Here is a 25,338-nt window from a genome sequence, read left to right as displayed (position 1 = left end):
GGTTCTCAAGCGACAATAGAATAATAGAATTACGTGAATTACCTTTTAATTACATTTTAATTAGAAAATCACAGGTTGTATAACATATTATACCAAAACAGGTCGACCTATCAGATGTGTTAGAAAACTAACACCGATCTTGTAGGGTCAAATTGGGAACATGAACAACAAGTTAGGCGACATATCATACCAATCTCAGTTTTATTGACTGAAGTTAGGAGAACATACGACAGACTCTACAACATAGTAAGCCAATAGTATTATTAATTACGTGTAAATACATCCAGATGGGAAAAAGTTGCAAAATAATTAATCATGTATTTCCTCTTCCCACGCGGTTTACACCATGCTTTTCATCTTTGAAACGTTCGAAGAACTATATTTTTCATTCTACAAGTTATATGGCAAGCGCGACACTTTTAAAGGCACAATTTTCGTGCTAAAAGTGACGTAATTCACTTCTAGAACGATTCAAGGAGCACGTGGACCAGTAGAACAGGTGCATATTATATATGTATATAAATGAGACAGCCTTCGGTTAGTCGTTTTCGGGAAAGACAAGACACCCATTCGAGGATTAGAAGCTGAATAGATACAACCTCCAGCCCCTGACGCTATCTGTTTAAGTATTAAAAAGGACGCGTTTATACAGCAAAATCGCGATTTCTGATAAACGGAGACCCATACACACCTAGTCTGCTGCAGAACATCCATGTATCTCATAACTTTGTTTATCACCACCTTCATCAACGCTTGCGCATGCGACGACGACGCCATTTTGTTTCCAGATTCAGTTGACATATCCGGAAATCCATCAACATTTAACGGTTTAAAGGTAAGCAGCTTCATGGTATAGTTTTATATCTATTTATGGTTGTATGTTGGAAAGTGTGAAAACTGTAATGGACAGTGACTCTCCCACCACCTTCCTTGGAAAGTGTGAAAACTGTAACAGACAGTGACTTTCCCACCACCTTCCTGGCGACAGTTTATTTCTAAAGAGGGAGTGAATTTTAATGATGCTTTGACACATTACGCAGATATTAATAAATATAAGGATAGCTCAGTCCAGTTATCTAGGTATCAAAGTAGTTCAAACTTAATATCTATATGTCAGTGTAGTCCAGACCTGGTATCTCAAAGTCACGATAGTTGAGGCGGTATCTGGGAATATGTTAAGAATAATACCGTTCATATAGATATTGGTTCCATACTACGTACATACTAGTCTATGTAATTTTTTCCTGTAACAGACACAGTACCAACCTTCTGAAACTGCGTTTTCTAAAATACCATACCACTCGTATGTAATGTATATCAATCTATATCTCCTGTACCAGATACTATACCACTCGTATGTAATCTATATCTCCTGTATCACATACGATACCACTCATATATAATCTATATCTCCTGCAACAGATACGATACCACTCGTTTGTAAGCTATATCTCCTGTAACAGATATGATACCACTCGTATATAATCTATATTTCCTGTATCACATACGATACCACTCATATGTAATCAATATCTCCTGTAACAGATATGATACCACTCGTATGCAATCTATATCTTCTCTATCAGATACTGAACAACAATTAATCTTCAAACTTACACTTATAGTCTTTAGGATTTTTGCTCATAAACCAACCAGTTTCTCAAACGGGGCCCTTACAGTTTCAACACGATCTGTAGGATAATATTTCATTCTATTTGGATTATGCGCCTCGAAACACTTTCATTTAACAACAAGTGTTCGTTTTCTCTGGTATAAGTTACGAAGAATGATGAAACACAGGAAGTGTGATCTACAAACGATACACCTCGAGAATACGCTGCCAAACGGAAGAAAAATTGGAGAAATGGAAAATAACAAAAGAAACCTGTTCCTTTTCGGCACAACAAGGTCCCTGTATGTCATGACGTCAGCTGTTATTGGGAGGTAATATCGTGTATCTGTATAGTAACAAAAAGCACGCAATCCTAACAACTGTATTGTAAATTCCTTAGTAAGTTTAATATTCAAATGTGCAAGTTTCTCGCCCTCTAATTCACACCCTCTATTCGGAACTTATTTGTACCTCCGTGTTGAACAAATGGTATGTAAAAATGAACCAGAAATACATACATACTGTTTTCGTACGAGAACAAAACGTTTCTAGCAGTATATAAATAACAAACTTAATGGTGAACTACAAGTAACAGATGTGTCTTGTTTTTAATGTGAGACTTGTAACAGAAAAATGGGAACCGGAAATAAAAACCGACCAATTTCCGGTTTAACTCGAACTTAACCTGCGCAGTACAGCATTTGCGTCTGTCACGTGACTTTGATAATATAACTAATACTGTTTTGTTTTCCTCAGAAATGTATCTCTGAGCCTTTGTCAAGTTTCTTGATGTCACATTTAATAGAATACTCATATGAGTAGGACATATCAGTAACACCCACTCATCTATCAACAAACGAATCTTATATTTATTGTGAACCGTGGTGTCTATCTCCAGTTTGAAAAGCCGTGCACTTCGACAAAGCTCAACATTCACTTTTGGCATAAGAGAAGAACAGGCATGAACAATGTTGATGTCAAATTTAGTTTCATAAGCCACATAAATTGTTAGGAAATAATCACATTATCATTCACATTTCAAAGTGTGACGTAACTTGATAAAAATGTGTCGTATGTTATTGTCTAGTGGTTCCTGACATGATTGAAATTACTTTTCACAGTGGACAATACAAGTAGCCCTAACTATGAGTGAAACCAAGACTGTGACGTAATTAACCACTTTAAAGTACGTGAAATAATTTAAATTGATAGATTAACTTAAGCCTTTCCCTTCACTGGGGACGGGTAGTGTTACTTGTTAACAATATATAACTCACTACAGGTAAACACGAATAATACGAATGGAACAAGCCTTAAGAATTTACAGCTGTCAAATTACATACAACATGCTTGATAAATCCTATAGAGATTGTCAAATGCAACAGAAGAGATTACTGAAGTTAATTATGAAGCTTCCTACTTTTAAACCTGCAACGTGCTTACACAAAGTAAGTAACTTACCATTAATAAAAGAGAAATTAGCTCCCCTAGCAAAACGTACTATCGTAAGACATAAATCATTTAACCTCTCGTCACTTTTTTTAGTTCCAGTTTTTATCTTCCTTTACAACTTTGTATTATCTTCACTAACGGCTGCTGTGTTTTTTCCTTGTTACAACACTTAATGTCCAAACAAAAATCGGGTAAGGTTATTCATTTTTAACACACAATACACAGGTATCTCCATCAGTAAGAATTAGTGGTACTGACGTCACTCTTCATGGTGGTTTGTGTTATTTGTTGGGTGTGTTATGAAACCTGCTAAACAACTGTGTTTATGTGAAGTAACTTATATTTACACTGTCAGCAAATAAAATACGTTTGTTGTTTGTTTCTTTTTTATTAAAAGTTTTGCGCAAATAGTTAATTACATTTATCTGTCACAAGTTAGGAATTGACACACGAGAGAGGGATGACTGATTAAGAGTATACACAGGCAACTCGTATTCAACTAAAAGAATAGTTGGACATGAACAAAACTCCCAACGTGGGAAACATATTTTCACAGCAATCCTCAGAAAAGTTGAATAATTATACTAACCATTAGACCTCCTTGACTAATAAAACAGATGTTATGTAGTTAAATTAATGAACAGTTGTAGGACGGATCCATTAACTTCAACTGAATATTGAACTTTGATAAATACACTGTTAACAAAACGTTAAATTTAATCTTGCAAATAATTAACGATTTACATTCAGAAGAAATCTTCGTGTAGTATCCATGGGGTACCTCTCCCCCCCCCCACCAGTGGCAAAGCTGTATGTCTGCGGAGTTAAACCGCTAGAAACCAGGTTTTGACACCCGATTCCAAACAAACAAACATAATCCATGGTGTAGACTTGTGGTGAATCAGCAGTACATATGGAATTTTGTGACAATAAAATATCTGGTTCCAAAGCACAGATAGCTCATTGTGTGGCTTTATGTTAAATAACAAATAATGAAAGCATGATTTAGAACTGCTAACGAAAGAGAGCGATCAGTGAGACACAGACAGAGGGCGGAAATGAATCAAATTCATTTAAATTACTTTTAGTTATAAAACTTTTTCAAGACGTAATGTATAGACAGACGTCGCGGCCATACGCAAAAGCTAATTATAACGAAAGTGTCTGGGAATCGTGTGTGGCCAACAGCATGATTAAAATATCTGTAAGTCACATGTTAGCTAAGACTAGTCTTATTCTATTGAGTAAAACAGCTGTAAGTTGTACATTATCTAAACCCAGTCATATTCTGTTGATTAAAATAACTACAAATTGCACATTAATCAAGCCTAACCACATTCTTTTAGTTAAAATAGCCGCAAATTTTACCTTGGCTAAGCCTAGATTTATCCTGTTAATTAAAACAGCTGCAAACTGTACATTAACCAAACCTAGCTTTATTTTGTTAATTAAAATACCTGCAATATTCTCTTCAGCTAAGTTAAACCTTATTTTGTTGATTAGCACTATTTAATCCAGGACACTGTGTGACGTGACACATTGATCACAGCACTTGAATCTCACTGTGAAGTGACACATTAATTACAGCACTTGAATCTCACTGTGAAGTGACACATTGATTACAGCACTTGAATCTCACTGTGAAGTGACACATTGATCACAGCACTTGAATCTCACTGTGAAGTGACACATTGATTAGAGCACTTGAATCTCACTGTGAAGTGACACATTGATTAGAGCACTTGAATCTCACTGTGAAGTGACACATTGATCACAGCACTTGAATCTCACTGTGAAGTGACACATTGATCACAGCACTTGAATCTCACTGTGAAGTGACACATTGATCACAACACTTGAATCTCACTGTGAAGTGACACATTGATCACAGCACTTGAATCTCACTGTGAAGTGACACATTGATCACAGCACTTCAATCTCACTGTGAAGTGACACATTGATCACAACACTTGAATCTCACTGTGAAGTGACACATTGATTACAGCACTTGAATCTCACTGTGAAGTGACACATTGCTTCCAGCACTGGAATCTCACTGTGAAGTGACACATTGATTACAGCACTTGAATCTCACTGTGAAGTGACACATTGATTACAGCACTTGAATCTCACTGTGAAGCGACATATTGATTACCGCACTTGAATCTCACTGTGAAGCGACACATTGATTACAGCACTTGAATCTCATTGTGAAGTGACACATTGATCACAGCACTCTCGTGTTTCAGATTCCAGAATCGTTACTCATCAAGATGAGCACTGCGAAGAACTTTACTCAGTTCGTGAATGAATTTTTGATAGACGTTCCTTACATCTTTGGTAGGTGCAATTTTCTCTCTTGGTCTAAAGCTAATCCTAGAAAACACGGAATTATTAACCATTAACAATGTCGATGGTTTATCTACAACACTGGAGTAAAGCTTATATTTCAGAATAATTTTTATAGTCTTGGTTTTATCGTAAAATATAATAATATGTCAGGAAAGACGCAGTGTATAATTCACTTTTTCCTGTTGTTTATTTCCATATTTTTCATCATCTCACATCAACGAGAGTTTGATGTTCACTCTCTGAGTTTCTTCACCAAGTCGTTTCCAAAGAAACTCCAAAGATGTGATGAATTTAAATTATTTATGTAAACACTTTGTTGGCAAACGATATTTTTTGTAAAATGGATAATTTGAACGTCGAAAGATAGCGGAACATGACAAGCAAAACGGTCTGACATTTGTTACAAAAATAACAACAATTGCAGATGATTCCATCTAATTTATTCTTCTCGGAATTCAGAATCAAAGATATATTGGCTTATAATGATCCTCCAATTTATGGAATGTAACTTACCATGTTTAAAGTACTTTTTGTGTCTCATCAACTAGCCCAACTAAAGAGTTGTACGTTTTGTTTTTTTTTAATTTCGAGCAAAGTTACACAAGGGTTATCTGCGCTAGCCGTCCCTAATTTAGCAGTATGAGACTAGAGAGAAAGCAGCTAGTGATCACCACCTACCGCCAACTGTTGGGCTACTCTTTTACCAAGGAATAGTGGGATTGACCAGCATATTATAACGCCCTCACGGTTGAAAGGGCGAGTATATTTGGTGCGACTGGAAAAAGAGTTGTAGTATTGACGTAATGTCTTCTAAACACTAAGTTATCGGACTCTGGCTCCGATAAACTGTTATTTTTTATCCTAAATACGTTGAAATATTTTAGTACTTTCCCTAAATTTTCATTTAAATCATAATTCCCTATATTCTACACACCTCTAGTGTCATTTAACTCATAATTCCCTATATTCTACACACCTCTAGTGTCATTTAAATCATAATTTCCTATATTCTACACACCTCTAGTGTCATTTAAATCATAATAGAACTGCAAATAATACGTTCTAATGTTTTTCACAACAAAATTTGGTGTTTAGTGTTGTTTAAAGAAAGTGTCTCTGATGTTAAAACAGAATGTATTTACATTTTTTTTTTTTTCAATTTTCCAGAAAGACGTAAGGACGTAAGCGTGCCGGGTAAGTTATCCATTAAATTACTTTTCTCTCGTGTACTCTATCGCTATATTACAATGGTGTCATTATTGACGCAATACGCAACTTTCGGACATATAGACTAACAAATCTAAAACATGGGATTAAACGGACATCATAAAAGGAGAAATAGACACGAAAATGTGTGTGTACAGTTTTTTTGTCGAATGAGATTCTGGATCATTGGTTTTTATATTTAATTTGAGAATTTGAACATATTTAAAACAAACAAAGTAATATTAAATTATTGTGGTCTAGCTCTCTATTCCCTCTGTATTTACATCACCTTTCACGCTATCATATGGTGACTTGATGAGTTATTAACGTAAAGATATATAGGAGTACAGTGTAGGAGTATAGTAGAATATGGTGATATTTCCAAAGTGATCAGAAGTATAGCTTAATATTATAATAGTGATATAATAATACGGTGTAGTAATTCAAGTGATATATTAATACAACTTATTGGTTTCATAGCGATACAGTAATATAATATAATTGGTACACATACATGAATATTCACGTATAATGTAAGTGCTATGATTTAGAAAATTTTATTATAGTACAAGATTTAAACCTATTTTACAATTCGATAGTTTATCGCATGTTTGTTTACGTAACTGTGTAAGAATGATACACTGTTTAGCTCAATTATTGTAAATTGGCGTTTGTATTATTGCGCCATGTTAACAGAACCTTCTATTTGTTGCAGTTTCTTTAACTGATCATTATTTCGCGTAAAATTAGTTTATATAAAGTTCTAAGCCCCGATCAGGATATAACTACGTTTATAATGTGTAGATCAACTTAAGTTAGAAAAGTTAGACTGCGTTATGGTGAGTTTAACCTCACAGAGCATACAGTGACGATTTCTAAAATGAAGTAGTTACTGATTGTATCTTTATAACAGAGAAGAGGGAAAATAGGTTGTCTTTTTCAATGTGTTCTAAAACAACCGAACCAATTTGTGGGGCCCTTGACGAAGATGAAGACAATTACTTAAAGTTTGGATACAACTGAGATAACCAATAGTGTAACGGGCATTCATACATACGTTCGATTTGTTTTATTATATTACTTTAAAACAAGTGGACTGCATGCTGTTTGTTTATTGTTGATATTTATAGCCTGCAAGTCACAGACACCTAACGTACAAAATCCAGCCCATACATACATACATAAGAACAGACAATAATAACACAATAGTTACATAGTAGCATAGTATAATATTAGACCAGAGATATAGTTATATAATATAACATTATAACAGTGATATAATAGTACTTTGTAACTTTTCTATAGTGATATAGTAACAGAGTAATGTAACTTCAGCAGTGGTAAAATTAATGAGTAGTTGTGCATAGAGGTATATTCGATATAATATTAATATGAATGGATACTACTGTCTATATGTGTATTGGATATGATGGTAAAATAAATAGATAGTATTGTGTATGTAGTTGTGTATTAGATATACAGTAATAGTATTAATGGATAGTTGTATATAGTTGTGTACTAGAGATATACGGTAGTAACATTAATGGATAGTCCTGCCTTGTTGTGAATTTACTATACACTGCTGGCCGAAACCTTAAGGCCAATGAGCATAAAGAAAAAAATATGCATTTTGCGCTGCTAGACTCAACCACTTATTTAAGTAGAGCTTCGAAAGATGAAAATAAGAAAAGGGAAAATAAAAATAAAAAACGTTTTTAACATTTAATAGGGAAAATGTGAACACTATGAAATTATCCTAAAAACTAGCTGGTCAAAAGATTAAGACTATACTGAAACGAAGCATTAATCGCTAAACACGTAACAAAATTGAGTCATTTGTGTTCAAGCATTAGCCTTGTCAACATCTTCCACTGACATCTCCTGTGTTACATTGGGTAAAAACATGGCAAAGGCTAAAAAGTTGACAGAGTTTGAACGTGGCAGAATTGTCGAGCTGTAAAAGCAAGGTCTCTCTCAACGTGACATCACTGGTGAGATTGGGTGTAGTAAAACTACTGTTACAAATTTCTTAAAAGACTCTGAGGAATACGGAAGGAGAATTTCAAGTGGTCGGCCCAAGAAAATTTCGCCGGCGTTGAGCAGAAGAATTCGACGGGTTGTCCGGTAAGACACCAGCCGATCGTCGAACCAGGTTAAGGCCCTTACGGACGCAAAATGCAGCTCAAGAACAATGTAACGACATCTACGAGAGAAAGACTTCAAAAACCATAAACGTCTTCAAAGACCACGCCTCCTTCTACACCACGAAACAGCTCGGTTAAACTTTGCTGAGAAGCACCAAACATGGGACGTAGAAAAGTGGAAGAAGGTTTTGTTTTCTGATGAGATAAATTTAATTGGGATGGTCCAGATGGCTTCCAACGTTACTGGCATGATAAGGATGTCCCACCGGAAACATTTTTTACACGACACAGTGGAGGAGGTTCCATCATGATCTGGAGTGCTTTCTCCTTCCATGGAACAATGGAGCTTCAGGTTATACAGGGGTGTCAAACAGCAGCTGGCTACATTGGCATGTTGAAGAGAGCGTCTTCATTGACTGAAGGCCCTCGCTTGTGTAGAAATGACTGGATCTTTTAACAGGACAATGTTGCACTCCACAATGCTCGCAGGACAAAGGACTTTTTCATAGCGAATAACGTGATTCTTTTGGGCCACCCAGCGTGTTCGCCCGAACAGAACTCCATTGAAAATGTTTTGGGGTGGATGGCAAGGGAAGTCTATAGAAATGGACGTCAATTCCAAACAGTGCATGATCTTTGTGAAGCCATCTTCACCACTTGGAATAACATTCCAGCCAGCCTTCTGCAAACGCTTATATCGACCATGATAAAGCGAATGTTTGCAGTTATTTACAATGACGGCTGGGCAACTCACTACTGAGACCTCTTGTTGGGCATTTCTTACTCTGTTTAGGACTTCTTTTTGGTATGGTCATAAACATTTGACCAGCTAGTATTTAGGCTAATTTCATAGTGTTCACATTTTCACTATTAAATGCTAAAAAAATTATTTTTATTTTCCCTTTTCTTATTTTCATCTTTCGAAGCTCTACTCAAATAAGTAGTTGAGTCTAACAACGAAAAATGCACATTTTTTTCTTTGTGTTCATTGGCTTTAAAATTTTGACCAGCAGTGTATACAGTGAAAACATTAATGGATAATCGGGTTGTGTGTTTTATGTATATAGTAGTAACATTAATGTATAGTTTTTGTGTTTAAATCTGTATTAAATATATAATGGCAAATAATTTGATAGCTGCTTCTGTAGTAACATCAATGGATAGTAGTGTCTGGTTGTGTATTTTATATAAACAGTAATAACATTAATGGATAATCGTGTCCAGTTGAGTATTTTATGTATATAGTAATAACATTAATGGATAGGCGTGTCTAGTTGTGTATTTTATGTGTATAGTGGTAACATTAATGGATCGTTTTTGTGTCTTAATATGTATTAGGTATATAGCAGTAAATAGGTGGATAGCTGCTTCTACTTATTTCTGTAGTCTATATATCCTCTAGTAAAAAAACTAAATAGTTTCGTCTAGTTGTGTATTGTATATGTAGAGTAGTAACGTTAATGGATAGTCGTGTGTAGTTCTGTATTTCATAATATAGTAGTAACATTACTTAATTGTTATGCTTAGTTGTGTACTACATATATAATGGTCTTAACGTTTTATTTACGATTAATAAAGTCATAAACATACTTATTTATATTATTTAGCTACTCCGGCAACTTGCGAACCATACCTTGACATAGTGGAGCTTCCTAAGTCTTCTGACCCGTTGCTTGTGTCATGGCCTCCATGCACGAGACTTAAAAGATGTAGTGGTTGTGCTACCAGCTCCTTACTCACTTGCGTTCCTACGAAGACTAAAACAGTATCATTAAAGGTTTGTATCTTCTCTGCTCTGATATAGCAACGATTAACGTTCATATGCTCTTGTGATAGGTTCAGTGATTATACATAACATTTAGAGATCATATGCTATTGATATAAGACAGTGAAAAAACATAACAATTAAAGTTTATGTGTTTTTGGGATAGGCTCAGTGATTATATACAACAATAAAAGTTTATGCGTTGTTGGGATAGGGTCAGTGATTATATATAACAATTAAAGTTTATATGTTGTTAAAATAGGGTCAGTGATTATATGTAACAATTAAAGTTTATGCGTTGTTGGGATAGGGTCAGTGATTATATATAACAATTAAAGTTTATATGTTGTTAAAATAGGGTCAGTGATTATATATAACAAAGTTTATGTGTTGTTGGGATAGAGTCAGTGATTATATATAACAATTGAAGTTTACATGTTGTTGGGGAAGGGTCAGTGATTATATATAACAATTAAAGTTTGTGTTTTTGGGATAGGGTTAGTGATTATATATAACAATTAAAGTTTATGTGTTTTTGAAATAGGATCAGTGATTATATATAACAATTGAAGTTTACATGTTGTTGGGGAAGGGTCAGTGATTATATATAACAATTAAAGTTTATGTGTTTTTGGGATAGGGTTAGAGATTATATATAACAATTAAAGTTTACATGTTGTTGGGGAATGGTCAGTGATTATATATAACAATTAAAGTTTGTGTTTTTGGGATAGGGTCAGTGATTATATATAACAATTAAAGTTTATGTGTTTTTGGGATAGGGTCAGTGATTATATATAACAATTAAAGTTTATGTGTTTTTGGGATAGGGTCAGTGACTATATATAACAATTAAAGTTTATGTGTTGTTAAAATAGGGTCAGTGATCATATATAACAATTAAAGTTTATGTGTTGTTGGGATAGGGTTAGTGATTATATATAACAATTAAAGTTTATGTGTTTTTGGAATAGGATCAGTGATTATATATAACAATTGAAGTTTACATGTTGTTGGGGAAGGGTCAGTGATTATATATAACAATTAAAGTTTATGTGTTTTTGGGATAGGGTTAGGATTATATATAACAATTAAAGTTTATGTGTTGTTGGGATAGAATCAGTGATTATATATAACAATTAAAGTTTACATGTTGTTGGGATAGGGTCAGTGATTATATATAACAATTAAAGTTTATGTGTTTTTGGGATAGGGTCAGTGACTATATATAACAATTAAAGTTTATGTGTTGTTAAAATAGGGTCAGTGATTATATATAACAATTAAAGTTTATGTGTTGTTGGGATAGGGTTAGTGATTATATATAACAATTAAAGTTTATGTGTTTTTGGGATAGGGTTAATGATTATATATAACAATTAAAGTTTATGTGTTTTTGGGATAGGGTCAGTGATTATATATAACAATTAAAGTTTATATGTTGTTAAAATAGGGTCAGTGATTATATGTAACAATTAAAGTTTATGCGTTGTTGGGATAGGGCCAGTGATTATATATAACAATTAAAGTTTATATGTTGTTAAAATAGGGTCAGTGATTATATGTAACAATTAAAGTTTCTGTGTTGTTGGGATAGGGTCAGTGATTATATATAACAAAGTTTATGTGTTGTTGGGATAGAGTCAGTGACCATATATAACAAAGTTTATGTGTTGTTGGGATAGAGTCAGTGACTATATATAACAATTAAAGGTTATGTGTTGTTGGGATAGGGTTAGAGATTATATATAACAATTAAAGTTTATGTGTTTTTGGGATAGGGTTAGTGATTATATATAACAATTAAAGTTTATGTGTTTTTGGGATAGGGTCAGTGATTATATATAACAATTAAAGATTATGTGTTTTTGGGATAGGGTCAGTGATTATATATAACAATTAAAGTTTATGTGTTGTTGGGATAAAGTTAGAGATTATATATAACAAATAAAGTTTATGTGTTGTTGGGATAGGGTCAGTTATTATATATAACAATTAAAGTTTATGTGTTTTTGGGATAGGGTCAGTGAATATATATAACAGTTAAAGTTTATGTGTTGTTGGGATAGGGTTAGTGATTATATATACCAATTAAAGTTCTTATGCTGTTTGGATCGTGTCAGTTATTTTGTATAACAACTATGCTGTTGGAAGAAGGAAGATTTATTATTTGTTTATTAATAAAAAACATTTAATGTCGTTTATCTTTTTTCTAAATGTTTGTTTTACCTCCGCTGACTCATAAATTTGAATGACGTTTACAAGATTTACGTAAGAGTAAATAGATCTGGAGTGAATGAATGACCTTTACACGGTTTACGTTTTCTATAACTGCTCTGAATGATTAGTGTTTATATTGTTTCAGTTGTGTTTCACAGTTCTGTTGTTTACTTGCTGAAACATTTCCAGTTGTGTCACCCAGTAGATGGAATATTTGTTGATTTGTCAAATATCTTATAAGACTTTGTGGTTTTTACAGATGTTGAAATAAACGTGTCTCTCACATTTTATACAAAGGTTGCATCAAGTTACAAAATTCATTTCTTGTTTACATCGCCCAGAGAGTGTCAATAAAACCACCAATAGATTTAGGGATCAACTGTTAAAACCACCAATAGATTTAGGGATCAATTGCTAAAACCACCAATAGATTTAGGGATCAATTGCTAAAACCACCAATAGATTTAGGGATCAACTGTTAAAACCACCAATAGATTTAGGGATCAATTGCTAAAACCACCAATAGATTTAGGGATCAATTGCTAAAACCACCAATAGATTTAGGGATCAACTGTTAAAACCACCAATACATTTAGGGATCAACTGTTAAAACCACAAATAGATTTAGGGATCAACTGTTAAAACCACCAATACATTTAGGGATCAACTGTTAAAACCACCAATAGATTTAGGTATCAACTGTTAAAACCACCAATAGATTTAGGGATCAACTGTTAAAACCACCAATAGATATAGGGATCAACTGTTAAAATCACCAATAGATTTAGGGATCAACTGTTAAAACCACCAATAGATTTAGGGATCAACTGTTAAAACCACCAATAGATTTAGGGACCAACTGTTAAAACCACCAATAGATTTAGGGATCAACTGTTAAAACCACCAATAGATTTAGGGATCAACTGTTAAAACCACCAATAGATTTAGGGATCAACTGTTAAAACCACCAATAGATTTAGGGATCAACTGTTAAAACCACCAATAGATTTAGGGACCAACTGTTAAAACCACCAATAGATTTAGGGATCAACTGTTAAAACCACCAATAGATTTAGGGATCAACTGTTAAAACCACCAATAGATTTAGGGACCAACTGTTAAACCACCAATAGATTTAGGGACCAACTGTTAAAACCACCAATAGATTTAGGGATCAACTGTTAAAACCACCAATAGATTTAGGGATCAACTGTTAAAACCACCAATAGATTTAGGGATCAACTGTTAAAACCACCAATAGATTTAGGGATCAACTGTTAAAACCACCAATAGATTTAGGGATCAACTGTTAAAACCACAAATAGATTTAGGGACCAACTGTTAAAACCACCAATAGATTTAGGGATCAACTGTTAAAACCACCAATAGATTTAGGGATCAACTGTTAAAACCACCAATAGATTTAGGGATCAACTGTTAAAACCACCAATAGATTTAGGGATCAACTGTTAAAACCACCAATAGATTTAGGGATCAACTGTTAAAACCACCAATAGATTTAGGGATCAACTGTTAAAACCACCAATAGATTTAGGGACCAACTGTTAAAACCACCAATAGATTTAGGGACCAACTGTTAAAACCACCAATAGATTTAGGGATCAACTGTTAAAACCACCAATAGATTTAGGGATCAACTGTTAAAACTACCAATAGATTTAGGGATCAACTGTTAAAACCACCAATAGATTTAGGGATCAACTGTTAAAACCACCAATAGATTTAGGGATCAACTGTTAAAACCACCAATAGATTTAGGGACCAACTGTTAAAACCACCAATAGATTTAGGGATCAACTGTTAAAACCACCAATAGATTTAGGGATCAACTGTTAAAACCACCAATAGATTTAGGGATCAACTGTTAAAACCACCAATAGATTTAGGGATCAACTGTTAAAACCACCAATAGATTTAGGGACCAACTGTTAAAACCACCAATAGATTTAGGGATCAACTGTTAAAACCACCAATAGATTTAGGGACCAACTGTTAAAACCACCAATAGATTTAGGGATCAACTGTTAAAACCACCAATAGATTTAGGGATCAACTGTTAAAACTACCAATAGATTTAGGGATCAACTGTTAAAACCACCAATAGATTTAGGGACCAACTGTTAAAACCACCAATAGATTTAGGGATCAACTGTTAAAGCCACCAATAGATTTAGGGACCAACTGTTAATGTGCAACGACGAGTGTTGTTTGAGAAACAGTTTTTCATGTAATCAAATGATTTTAAATATTCGTTTCCTCTGACCTTTTCATGTTTAACTAATTAGAACGATCGTTATTTCTATGACCTTTCACACCCTGATTTACTCCATCAACAGGTAGTCAAGGCTAAATATTCTGAAGCAGCGAGTGGAAAGTTTAGTTTCATGAAGCAGGAAACAATTAAGATGGAAGAGCACGAGAAATGTTCGTTTAAATGTAGAGTGAAAGCTACAGACTGTAACAACCAACAGAATTATAATGAAGATGAATGTCGTTGCGTGTGTAAAAATCATCACATGTCTGGCAGTTGTCATAAGGACCAAATCTGGGACTCTGACGTCTGCGAGTGCAAATGTAGGAACTACTCTGAGTGTTCAACTGGACTCTATTTTAACACACGGACTTGCAGGTAGGACACTTGCATGAAGACAGCGAATATTTAGAGTAGAAATTAAAGTATGAAAAGCGAAGTTTAGAAGGTTACATTAAAAATAACAAAGAATTTCTGGAACAATTTATCAGAGAAACAGGGACAAATGATGTTGACACGTGAAGTTCTGGTGGTGAAACGGATGTGGAATGAACATTACGGGAAAAGAACTAACCTAGTCAACATCTTTAACTTACTCTGTTCTGAGTCTCAAAAAGAACTCCAGTCATAGAGACGTTCACTCACCAAAAATGCAATGACAAATTACAATGTGAATGTTCACAAAGTTCAGACTAAGAATGTTTGTTAATTTCTTCCTTTTAATGATTTTATTAACGATCCTTAACCACTTTTAACTGAATACTTTAACTTTCCACAACAATTATTATCAGACAACTTAGTTTATTATCAGAGGGTCTAGAGTTTATGACAAACAACTTAGTTTATTATCAGGGTGTTTAGATATTATGACAAACAACTTAGTTTATTATCAGGGTGTTTAGAGTTTATGACAAACAATTTAGTTTATTATCAGAGGGTATAGAGTTTATGACAAACAACTTAGTTTATTATCAGGGTGTTTAGATATTATGACAAACAACTTAGTTTATTATCAGGGTGTTTAGAGTTTATGACAAACAACTTAGTTTATTATCAGAGTGTCTGGCGATTATGACAAACAACTTAGTTTATTATCAGAGGGTCTAGAGTTTATGACAAACAACTTAGTTTATTATTAGAGTGTCTAGATATTATGACAAACAACTTAGTTTATTATCAGATCTAATGCACATAACATTTCGTTTTTTTTATGTTAAGTTTTACTTACAGTACGTATATGATCTGCTCAGAAGTCTGTCATGGAGTCGTTGTATGTTTGTGTATGTGGGAATATAGAATTTGTGAGCGGGAAACTTTGTAGAAGCTCGCGATTATTGCATTTTGTTATTTTTGTGGTTTTATTTTAAGTTTCTAGATCCAGGTTCGACAAATGTATTCTATGATTAGTTGTATATTGTTAATACGTTAGTTGAGGTTGTTTCTGTATTATTTCCTGAGAAACTTCTAGTTCGACTTATTCTTTGCCAGATGTTGCTTGAGATTTCATTTATATATTTTTGTCATGTTAATTTTGTGTCATCGGTAAAACAATGAAAATTTGGTAATATAACAGTTTGGAGAAGTGTTCTGTTAATACAGGGTTTGGGGTTCATTTTAATTAGTTTTGCTAGAACTAGGAATAACGTTTTTGGTATATGAATTTTATTAGTTTCTTAGAACAGAAGGCTGTAAAGTCTTGACCGCTGTTGTTGGTGATTCAGAATTCTTCCAAATAGCTGCTAAGGCGTTCGACTCGTAATCCGAGGGTCGCGGGTTCGAATCCCAGTCGCACCAAACATGCTCACCCTTTTAGCCGTGGGGGGCGTCATAATGTTACGGTCAATCCCACTATTCGTTGGTAAAAAGAATCACCACCCAAGAGGTGGCGGTGGGTGGTGATGACTAGCTGCCTTCCCTCTAGTCTTACACTGCTAAGCTAGGGACGGCTAGCGCAGATAGCCCTCGAGTAACTTTGCGCGAAATTCAAAAAATAAACAAACAAACCAAATAGCTGCATCGTGAAGTGAAACAGTAATTTTGATTGTGTAATGACTTGTCGCTTACATACATGACTAAGAGTATAGGGCTAACTACCCCTTCTTGAAGTACCCCTGCCGCAGGAGTAAAACACTCCTAGTAGGTGTCCTCAACATTTTGTATTTTTTAGAAAGTTTGCTAAATAGCGAATACCTCCTCGCGGTAGTTCCATTTCTGACATCTCTAACCTTATACCTAAGTGACAGATTTTATCGAAAGCCTTATCTTAATCATGCAAACAAATCACCGTACACTCTCTTTTGTCAAAAGAGAGTTAATTTGTCAAAATTAACCATCAGTCTAACTAAACTATCTATTGTTTGCCGAAATTCTCTGAAACTGTTTTGTACTTCCGGAGATTTAAAAATTTATTCTGAGTAAAGATTTAATCTTTCACTTTTTATTATTTCTAAAATTTTTCCTACACAACTGGTCAGGCTGATTGGTCAGTATCTTTGTGACTTGTTTGCTGGTTTCCCTTCCTTGAGAAACATGAGAACATCCGCCTGCTTCCAAGAGACAGGGACATACCTTGTTTTGAGGGACACGTTAATAAGTGCCTTGAGATGTTCAAGCAATAACTGATCTCCATTCTTGAGTAATGTTATTTGTAAGTTGTTTGTACCTAGTGCTTTATTTGTAGTGTGTTTTACAGTTATATAGATGTGTGTTATTGTTATTTCACTTGTCATGTATTCTTACACGAGTTCTATTGTTGTTTCTGGTGGCTGTGAAACTGATAAGAGTGTTGTAAAGATATCTTTGTTTTGTTGAGTTTTGTTGTTCACTTGGTTTCCGTAATAATTATTCACATCTGGTTCATTTTGTGTTTGAAAAATACCCTGTAGGCGTTCTTTAAGTACCTCAGTTTTGTTTTTATTTGGTTTGTTACTATACGTTGTTTTGTTACCATGGTCTAGTTTTTGATTATGTTTTTTTTTGTGAATCTTTTTAAATGATTCCAGAATTTTTGTGAGTTATGTTCTTCGTTTAAGGTATTACAATAAGTATCCCAGTTTCTTTTTTAGTGATTTTATTTCGTTTATAATTATCATTCGTAGTACCTTTATCTGTTAGTTTAAAGTTAGATCTCCAGTGTGTAAGTAAAGTGTTTTTAATCTGCCTTTTTCTTTTATCACATCTGTTGTGTTTGTTGTGGTTTCCATGTGTATTTTGTTGTTTTGAGAAAGGTATTTCTGCTGCTTTAGTGACACATTCAGTTATTACTTGACAATGATTATCTATGTCTTGTGGACACGAGGTACTTGTTATCTTTCAAGCTGGTAATAATCCAGTTATTACTTGACAATAATTATCTATGTCTTGTGGACACGAGGTACTTGTTATCTTTCAAGCTGGTAATAATTCAGTTATTACTTGACAATAATTATCTATGTCTTGTAGACACGAGGTACTTGTTATCTTTCAAGCTGGTAATAATCCAGTTATTACTTGACAATAATTATCTATGTCTTGTAGACACGAGGTACTTGTTATCTTTCAAGCTGGTAATAATCCAGTTATTACTTGACAATAATTATCTATGTCTTGTAGACACGAGGTACTTGTTATCTTTCAAGCTGGTAATAATCCAGTTATTACTTGACAATAATTATCTATGTCTTGTAGACACGAGGTACTTGTTATCTTTCAAGCTGGTAATAATCCAGTTATTACTTGACAATAATTATCTATGTCTTGTAGACACGAGGTACTTCTTATCTTTCCAGCTGGTAATAATCCAGTTATTACTTGACAACAATTATCTATGTCTTGTAGACACGAGGTACTTGTTATCTTTCCAGCTGGTAATAATCCAGTTATTACTTGACAATAATTATCTATGTCTTGTAGACACGAGGTACTTGTTATCTTTCAAGCTGGTAATAATCCAGTTATTACTTGACAATAATTATCTATGTCTTGTGGACACGAGGTACTTGTTATCTTTCAAGCTGGTAATAATCCAGTTATTACTTGACAATAATTATCTATGTCTTGTAGACACGAGGTACTTGTTATCTTTCCAGCTGGTAATAATCCAGTTATTACTTGACAATAATTATCTATGTCTTGTAGACACGAGGTACTTGTTATCTTTCCAGCTGGTAATAATCCAGTTATTACTTGACAATAATTATCTATGTCTTGTAGACACGAGGTACTTGTTATCTTTCAAGCTGGTAATAATCCAGTTATTACTTGACAATAATTATCTATGTCTTGTAGACACGAGGTACTTGTTATCTTTCCAGCTGGTAATAATCCAGTTATTACTTGACAATAATTATCTATGTCTTGTGGACACGAGGTACTTGTTATCTTTCAAGCTGGTAATAATCCAGTTATTACTTGACAATAATTATCTATGTCTTGTAGACACGAGGTACTTGTTATCTTTCCAGCTGGTAATAATCCAGTTATTACTTGACAATAATTATCTATGTCTTGTAGACACGAGGTACTTGTTATCTTTCAAGCTGGTAATAATCCAGTTATTACTTGACAATAATTATCTATGTCTTGTGGACACGAGGTACTTGTTATCTTTCAAGCTGGTAATAATCCAGTTATTACTTGACAATAATTATCTATGTCTTGTGGACACGAGGTACTTGTTATCTTTCAAGCTGGTAATAATCCAGTTATTACTTGACAATAATTATCTATGTCTTGTGGACACGAGGTACTTGTTATCTTTCCAGCTGGTAATAATCCAGTTATTACTTGACAATAATTATCTATGTCTTGTGGACACGAGGTACTTGTTATCTTTCAAGCTGGTAATAATCCAGTTATTACTTGACAATAATTATCTATGTCTTGTGGACACGAGGTACTTGTTATCTTTCAAGCTGGTAATAATCCAGTTATTACTTGACAATAATTATCTATGTCTTGTGGACACGAGGTACTTGTTATCTTTCAAGCTGGTAATAATCCAGTTATTACTTGACAATAATTATCTATGTCTTGTGGACACGAGGTACTTGTTATCTTTCAAGCTGGTAATAATCCAGTTATTACTTGACAATAATTATCTATGTCTTGTGGACACGAGGTACTTGTTTTCTTTCAAGCTGGTAATAATCCAGTTATTACTTGACAATATTTATCTATGTCTTGTAGACACGAGGTACTTGTTATCTTTCAAGCTGGTAATAATCCAGTTATTACTTGACAATAATTATCTATGTCTTGTGGACACGAGGTACTTGTTATCTTTCAAGCTGGTAATAATCCAGTTATTACTTGACAATAATTATCTATGTCTTGTGGACACGAGGTACTTGTTATCTTTCAAGCTGGTAATAATCCAGTTATTACTTGACAATAATTATCTATGTCTTGTAGACACGAGGTACTTGTTATCTTTCAAGCTGGTAATAATCCAGTTATTACTTGACAATAATTATCTATGTCTTGTAGACACGAGGTACTTGTTATCTTTCCAGCTGGTAATAATCCAGTTATTACTTGACAATAATTATCTATGTCTTGTAGGACACGAGGTACTTGTTATCTTTCAAGCTGGTAATAATCCAGTTATTACTTGACAATAATTATCTATGTCTTGTAGACACGAGGTACTTGTTATCTTTCAAGCTGGTAATAATCCAGTTATTACTTGACAATAATTATCTATGTCTTGTAGACACGAGGTACTTGTTATCTTTCAAGCTGGTAATAATCCAGTTATTACTTGACAATAATTATCTATGTCTTGTAGACACGAGGTACTTGTTATCTTTCAAGCTGGTAATAATCCAGTTATTACTTGACAATAATTATCTATGTCTTGTGGACACGAGGTACTTGTTATCTTTCAAGCTGGTAATAATCCAGTTATTACTTGACAATAATTATCTATGTCTTGTAGACACGAGGTACTTGTTATCTTTCAAGCTGGTAATAATCCAGTTATTACTTGACAATAATTATCTATGTCTTGTAGACACGAGGTACTTGTTATCTTTCAAGCTGGTAATAATCCAGTTATTACTTGACAATAATTATCTATGTCTTGTAGACACGAGGTACTTTTATCTTTCAAGCTGGTAATAATCCAGTTATTACTTGACAATAATTATCTATGTCTTGTAGACACGAGGTACTTGTTATCTTTCAAGCTGGTAATAATCCAGTTATTACTTGACAATAATTATCTATGTCTTGTAGACACGAGGTACTTGTTATCTTTCAAGCTGGTAATAATCCAGTTATTACTTGACAATAATTATCTATGTCTTGTAGACACGAGGTACTTGTTATCTTTCAAGCTGGTAATAATCCAGTTATTACTTGACAATAATTATCTATGTCTTGTACACGACACGAGGTACTTGTTATCTTTCCAGCTGGTAATAATCCAGTTATTACTTGACAATAATTATCTATGTCTTGTAGACACGAGGTACTTGTTATCTTTCAAGCTGGTAATAATCCAGTTATTACTTGACAATAATTATCTATGTCTTGTAGACACGAGGTACTTGTTATCTTTCAAGCTGGTAATAATCCAGTTATTACTTGACAATAGTTATCTATGTCTTGTAGACACGAGGTACTTGTTATCTTTCCAGCTGGTAATAATCCAGTTATTACTTGACAATAATTATCTATGTCTTGTGGACACGAGGTACTTGTTATCTTTCAAGCTGGTAATAATCCAGTTATTACTTGACAATAATTATCTATGTCTTGTAGACACGAGGTACTTGTTATCTTTCAAGCTGGTAATAATCCAGTTATTACTTGACAATAATTATCTATGTCTTGTGGACACGAGGTACTTGTTATCTTTCAAGCTGGTAATAATCCAGTTATTACTTGACAATAATTATCTATGTCTTGTGGACACGAGGTACTTGTTATCTTTCAAGCTGGTAATAATCCAGTTATTACTTGACAATAATTATCTATGTCTTGTAGACACGAGGTACTTGTTATCTTTCAAGCTGGTAATAATCCAGTTATTACTTGACAATAATTATCTATGTCTTGTGGACACGAGGTACTTGTTATCTTTCAAGCTGGTAATAATCCAGTTATTACTTGACAATAATTATCTATGTCTTGTAGACACGAGGTACTTGTTATCTTTCAAGCTGGTAATAATCCAGTTATTACTTGACAATAATTATCTATGTCTTGTAGACACGAGGTACTTGTTATCTTTCAAGCTGGTAATAATCCAGTTATTACTTGACAATAATTATCTATGTCTTGTAGACACGAGGTACTTGTTATCTTTCCAGCTGGTAATAATCCAGTTATTACTTGACAATAATTATCTATGTCTTGTAGACACGAGGTACTTGTTATCTTTCAAGCTGGTAATAATCCAGTTATTACTTGACAATAATTATCTATGTCTTGTAGACACGAGGTACTTGTTATCTTTCCAGCTGGTAATAATCCAGTTATTACTTGACAATAATTATCTATGTCTTGTAGACACGAGGTACTTGTTATCTTTCAAGCTGGTAATAATCCAGTTATTACTTGACAATAATTATCTATGTCTTGTAGACACGAGGTACTTGTTATCTTTCAAGCTGGTAATAATCCAGTTATTACTTGACAATAATTATCTATGTCTTGTAGACACGAGGTACTTGTTATCTTTCCAGCTGGTAATAATCCAGTTATTACTTGACAATAATTATCTATGTCTTGTGGACACGAGGTACTTGTTATCTTTCAAGCTGGTAATAATCCAGTTATTACTTGACAATAATTATCTATGTCTTGTAGACACGAGGTACTTGTTATCTTTAAAGCTGGTAATAATCCAGTTATTACTTGACAATAATTATCTATGTCTTGTGGACACGAGGTACTTGTTATCTTTCAAGCTGGTAATAATCCAGTTATTACTTGACAATAATTATCTATGTCTTGTAGACACGAGGTACTTGTTATCTTTAAAGCTGGTAATAATCCAGTTATTACTTGACAATAATTATCTATGTCTTGTGGACACGAGGTACTTGTTATCTTTCAAGCTGGTAATAATCCAGTTATTACTTGACAATAATTATCTATGTCTTGTGGACACGAGGTACTTGTTATCTTTCAAGCTGGTAATAATCCAGTTATTACTTGACAATAATTATCTATGTCTTGTGGACACGAGGTACTTGTTATCTTTCAAGCTGGTAATAATCCAGTTATTACTTGACAATAATTATCTATGTCTTGTGGACACGAGGTACTTGTTATCTTTCAAGCTGGTAATAATCCAGTTATTACTTGACAATAATTATCTATGTCTTGTAGACACGAGGTACTTGTTATCTTTAAAGCTGGTAATAATCCAGTTATTACTTGACAATAATTATCTATGTCTTGTGGACACGAGGTACTTGTTATCTTTCAAGCTGGTAATAATCCAGTTATTACTTGACAATAATTATCTATGTCTTGTAGACACGAGGTACTTGTTATCTTTCAAGCTGGTAATAATCCAGTTATTACTTGACAATAATTATCTATGTCTTGTAGACACGAGGTACTTGTTATCTCTCCAGCTGGTAATAATCCAGTTATTACTTGACAATAATTATCTATGTCTTGTGGACACGAGGTACTTGTTATCTTTCAAGCTGGTAATAATTCATCTAATTTTGTTACGTATCGTTCGCAGTCTACTTTATTGTGGTTAAATTGTGTTTGAGGTTTTGGTGGGGGACGAGATGGAAGTTACTCCAAACAGGAATATGGTCGTTATGGACAGGAATATAGTCGTTATGGACAGGAATATGGTCGTTATGGACAGGAATATATCTTGTCCAACATGAAATTCTAAACATTTCAAATTTAAAACAGAAGAGGCGATACATACATCTAATATTTCCCCTAAATTTATGCACCAGTAAGTTGGCGATAAGTCACTTTAAAGTACTGAGTTTCTATTATTTAAGAATTATTGTAAGCGAGATTCATTTGCTATTGTCCTCCGACATCTGAAATTTGTGTGTTTAGAATTGAGATCCCCTATCACAATGTAGGTGTTGTTACAGTTTACTATAATACTTAACTGTTTTGTGTCTAGTAATCTACTGGGTGGACAGTAGATTCCTCAATTGTAATTTTGAAGCTATTTATTATAGTTACATCCATGGCTATGCAATAATTTTTTACTTTCGAAGTTTGTGTTAGTGATTGCCAATTGTGATTTAGAGATTATGTCTATACCTGTAATTTTATATTTTTAGGTAGAATAAACTAGAAGCTTAACGCGCGAGCCTCTGGACATTGTTATTACAATTATATAGTTACATTTTAAATGATTTTATGTATTTTAATACGTTAGAATAAGAAAGAATAACGTGGTTTTCTTAGAAGAATGTCCCAGTTTGCGTAATATATTATAAAGTCTTTATTTTTGTTGATTTTACTTACGAAGAAAAATTTTCCACAGTTTTATACGAGTGCTTCGTGTTTTTTAAATGCAATTTGGAAATATTTCTGGAAAAAATTACAAAATAAGTAATAATGTCCGGGTGCATACCCTCAGGGTTTACTTAGTATTGTTTAGTTTTCTATGTTCTTCCCTCTTTGACTTGTGGCTGACAAACACAGACACATCGTTTTATTATTATATATTAGTGTAGTGCGAATCAGCACATGAATAACAATAATGTATGTGTATGCTTACGTAATAACAATAATGTATGTGTATGTTTACAGAGATACATATATATTGAATACATTGAATGGACGGTTGTTATTTCCACGTTTATCAGTATTACGAATACGCTAAAGATATGTTTCTACAGCTCGTTCGAACTTCTAAAGGATTTGTAAAACTAAAATAATTCGTTTTAAGAACCTTTATACTTGAAACTGCTGTAACAGTGTAAGCCTGTTTTAATGAAGCTTACAATATATTTAATATTTTCTTTTGTTTATATTTTCTTTAACGTAGATGTGAAGCCTCCAGTTTTTGATGAAGTGTTTAACATTAACTAGACGTCGCCTTGCAGCCCAGTGAGACTTCTTGATTCGAGAGTAAAACTACCTGGTTTTAAGAACTCGTTACGTAATTACTAAATATACAGTTGAGTCATATATATCCTAATCATATACATATTTTACTTTTAGTTAAGACCAGTGATATTTATGTTCAGTATAATAGTTTGTATTATAGGCTACAAGAAAATATTTTTTAAAAATGTGATTTTCAATAAATTATTTTAATGTTTTCATTCATTACCAAGTTTTGTTGTTGTTTTAATGATGTATTCCAGAAATAAAGTCTTTGACCTTATGA

At 33.6% G+C, this 25,338-nt stretch overlaps 1 protein-coding gene across 1 annotated transcript; it reads left to right on the top strand.

Moving 5' to 3' along the window:
* The first annotated feature begins 371 nt into the window (after positions 1–371).
* Positions 372–25,338, top strand: LOC143242379 (uncharacterized). Its single transcript, XM_076485734.1, has 6 exons — positions 372–835; positions 5,314–5,404; positions 6,584–6,610; positions 10,374–10,543; positions 15,109–15,401; positions 24,994–25,338. The coding sequence occupies exons 1-6, from the start codon at positions 713–715 to the stop codon at positions 25,013–25,015; spliced, it is 726 nt and encodes a 241-aa protein (XP_076341849.1). The 5' UTR covers positions 372–712; the 3' UTR covers positions 25,016–25,338.

This window comes from Tachypleus tridentatus, unplaced genomic scaffold (genome assembly GCF_004210375.1).
Source record: "Tachypleus tridentatus isolate NWPU-2018 unplaced genomic scaffold, ASM421037v1 Hic_cluster_2, whole genome shotgun sequence".
Classification (NCBI taxonomy): domain Eukaryota; kingdom Metazoa; phylum Arthropoda; class Merostomata; order Xiphosura; family Limulidae; genus Tachypleus; species Tachypleus tridentatus.
Note: the sequence above shows the minus strand (reverse complement) of the source record. Positions and strands in the feature narration are given on the sequence as shown.

Coding starts and splice junctions, on each gene's coding strand:
- LOC143242379 (XM_076485734.1), top strand. CDS start 713: ATGTATCTCATAACTTTGTTTATCACCACCTTCATCAACGCTTGCGCA. Junction 836..5,313: donor CAACATTTAACGGTTTAAAG/GTAAGCAGCTTC, acceptor CTCGTGTTTCAG/ATTCCAGAATCGTTACTCAT. Junction 15,402..24,993: donor TTTAACACACGGACTTGCAG/GTAGGACACTTG, acceptor TCTTTAACGTAG/ATGTGAAGCCTCCAGTTTTT.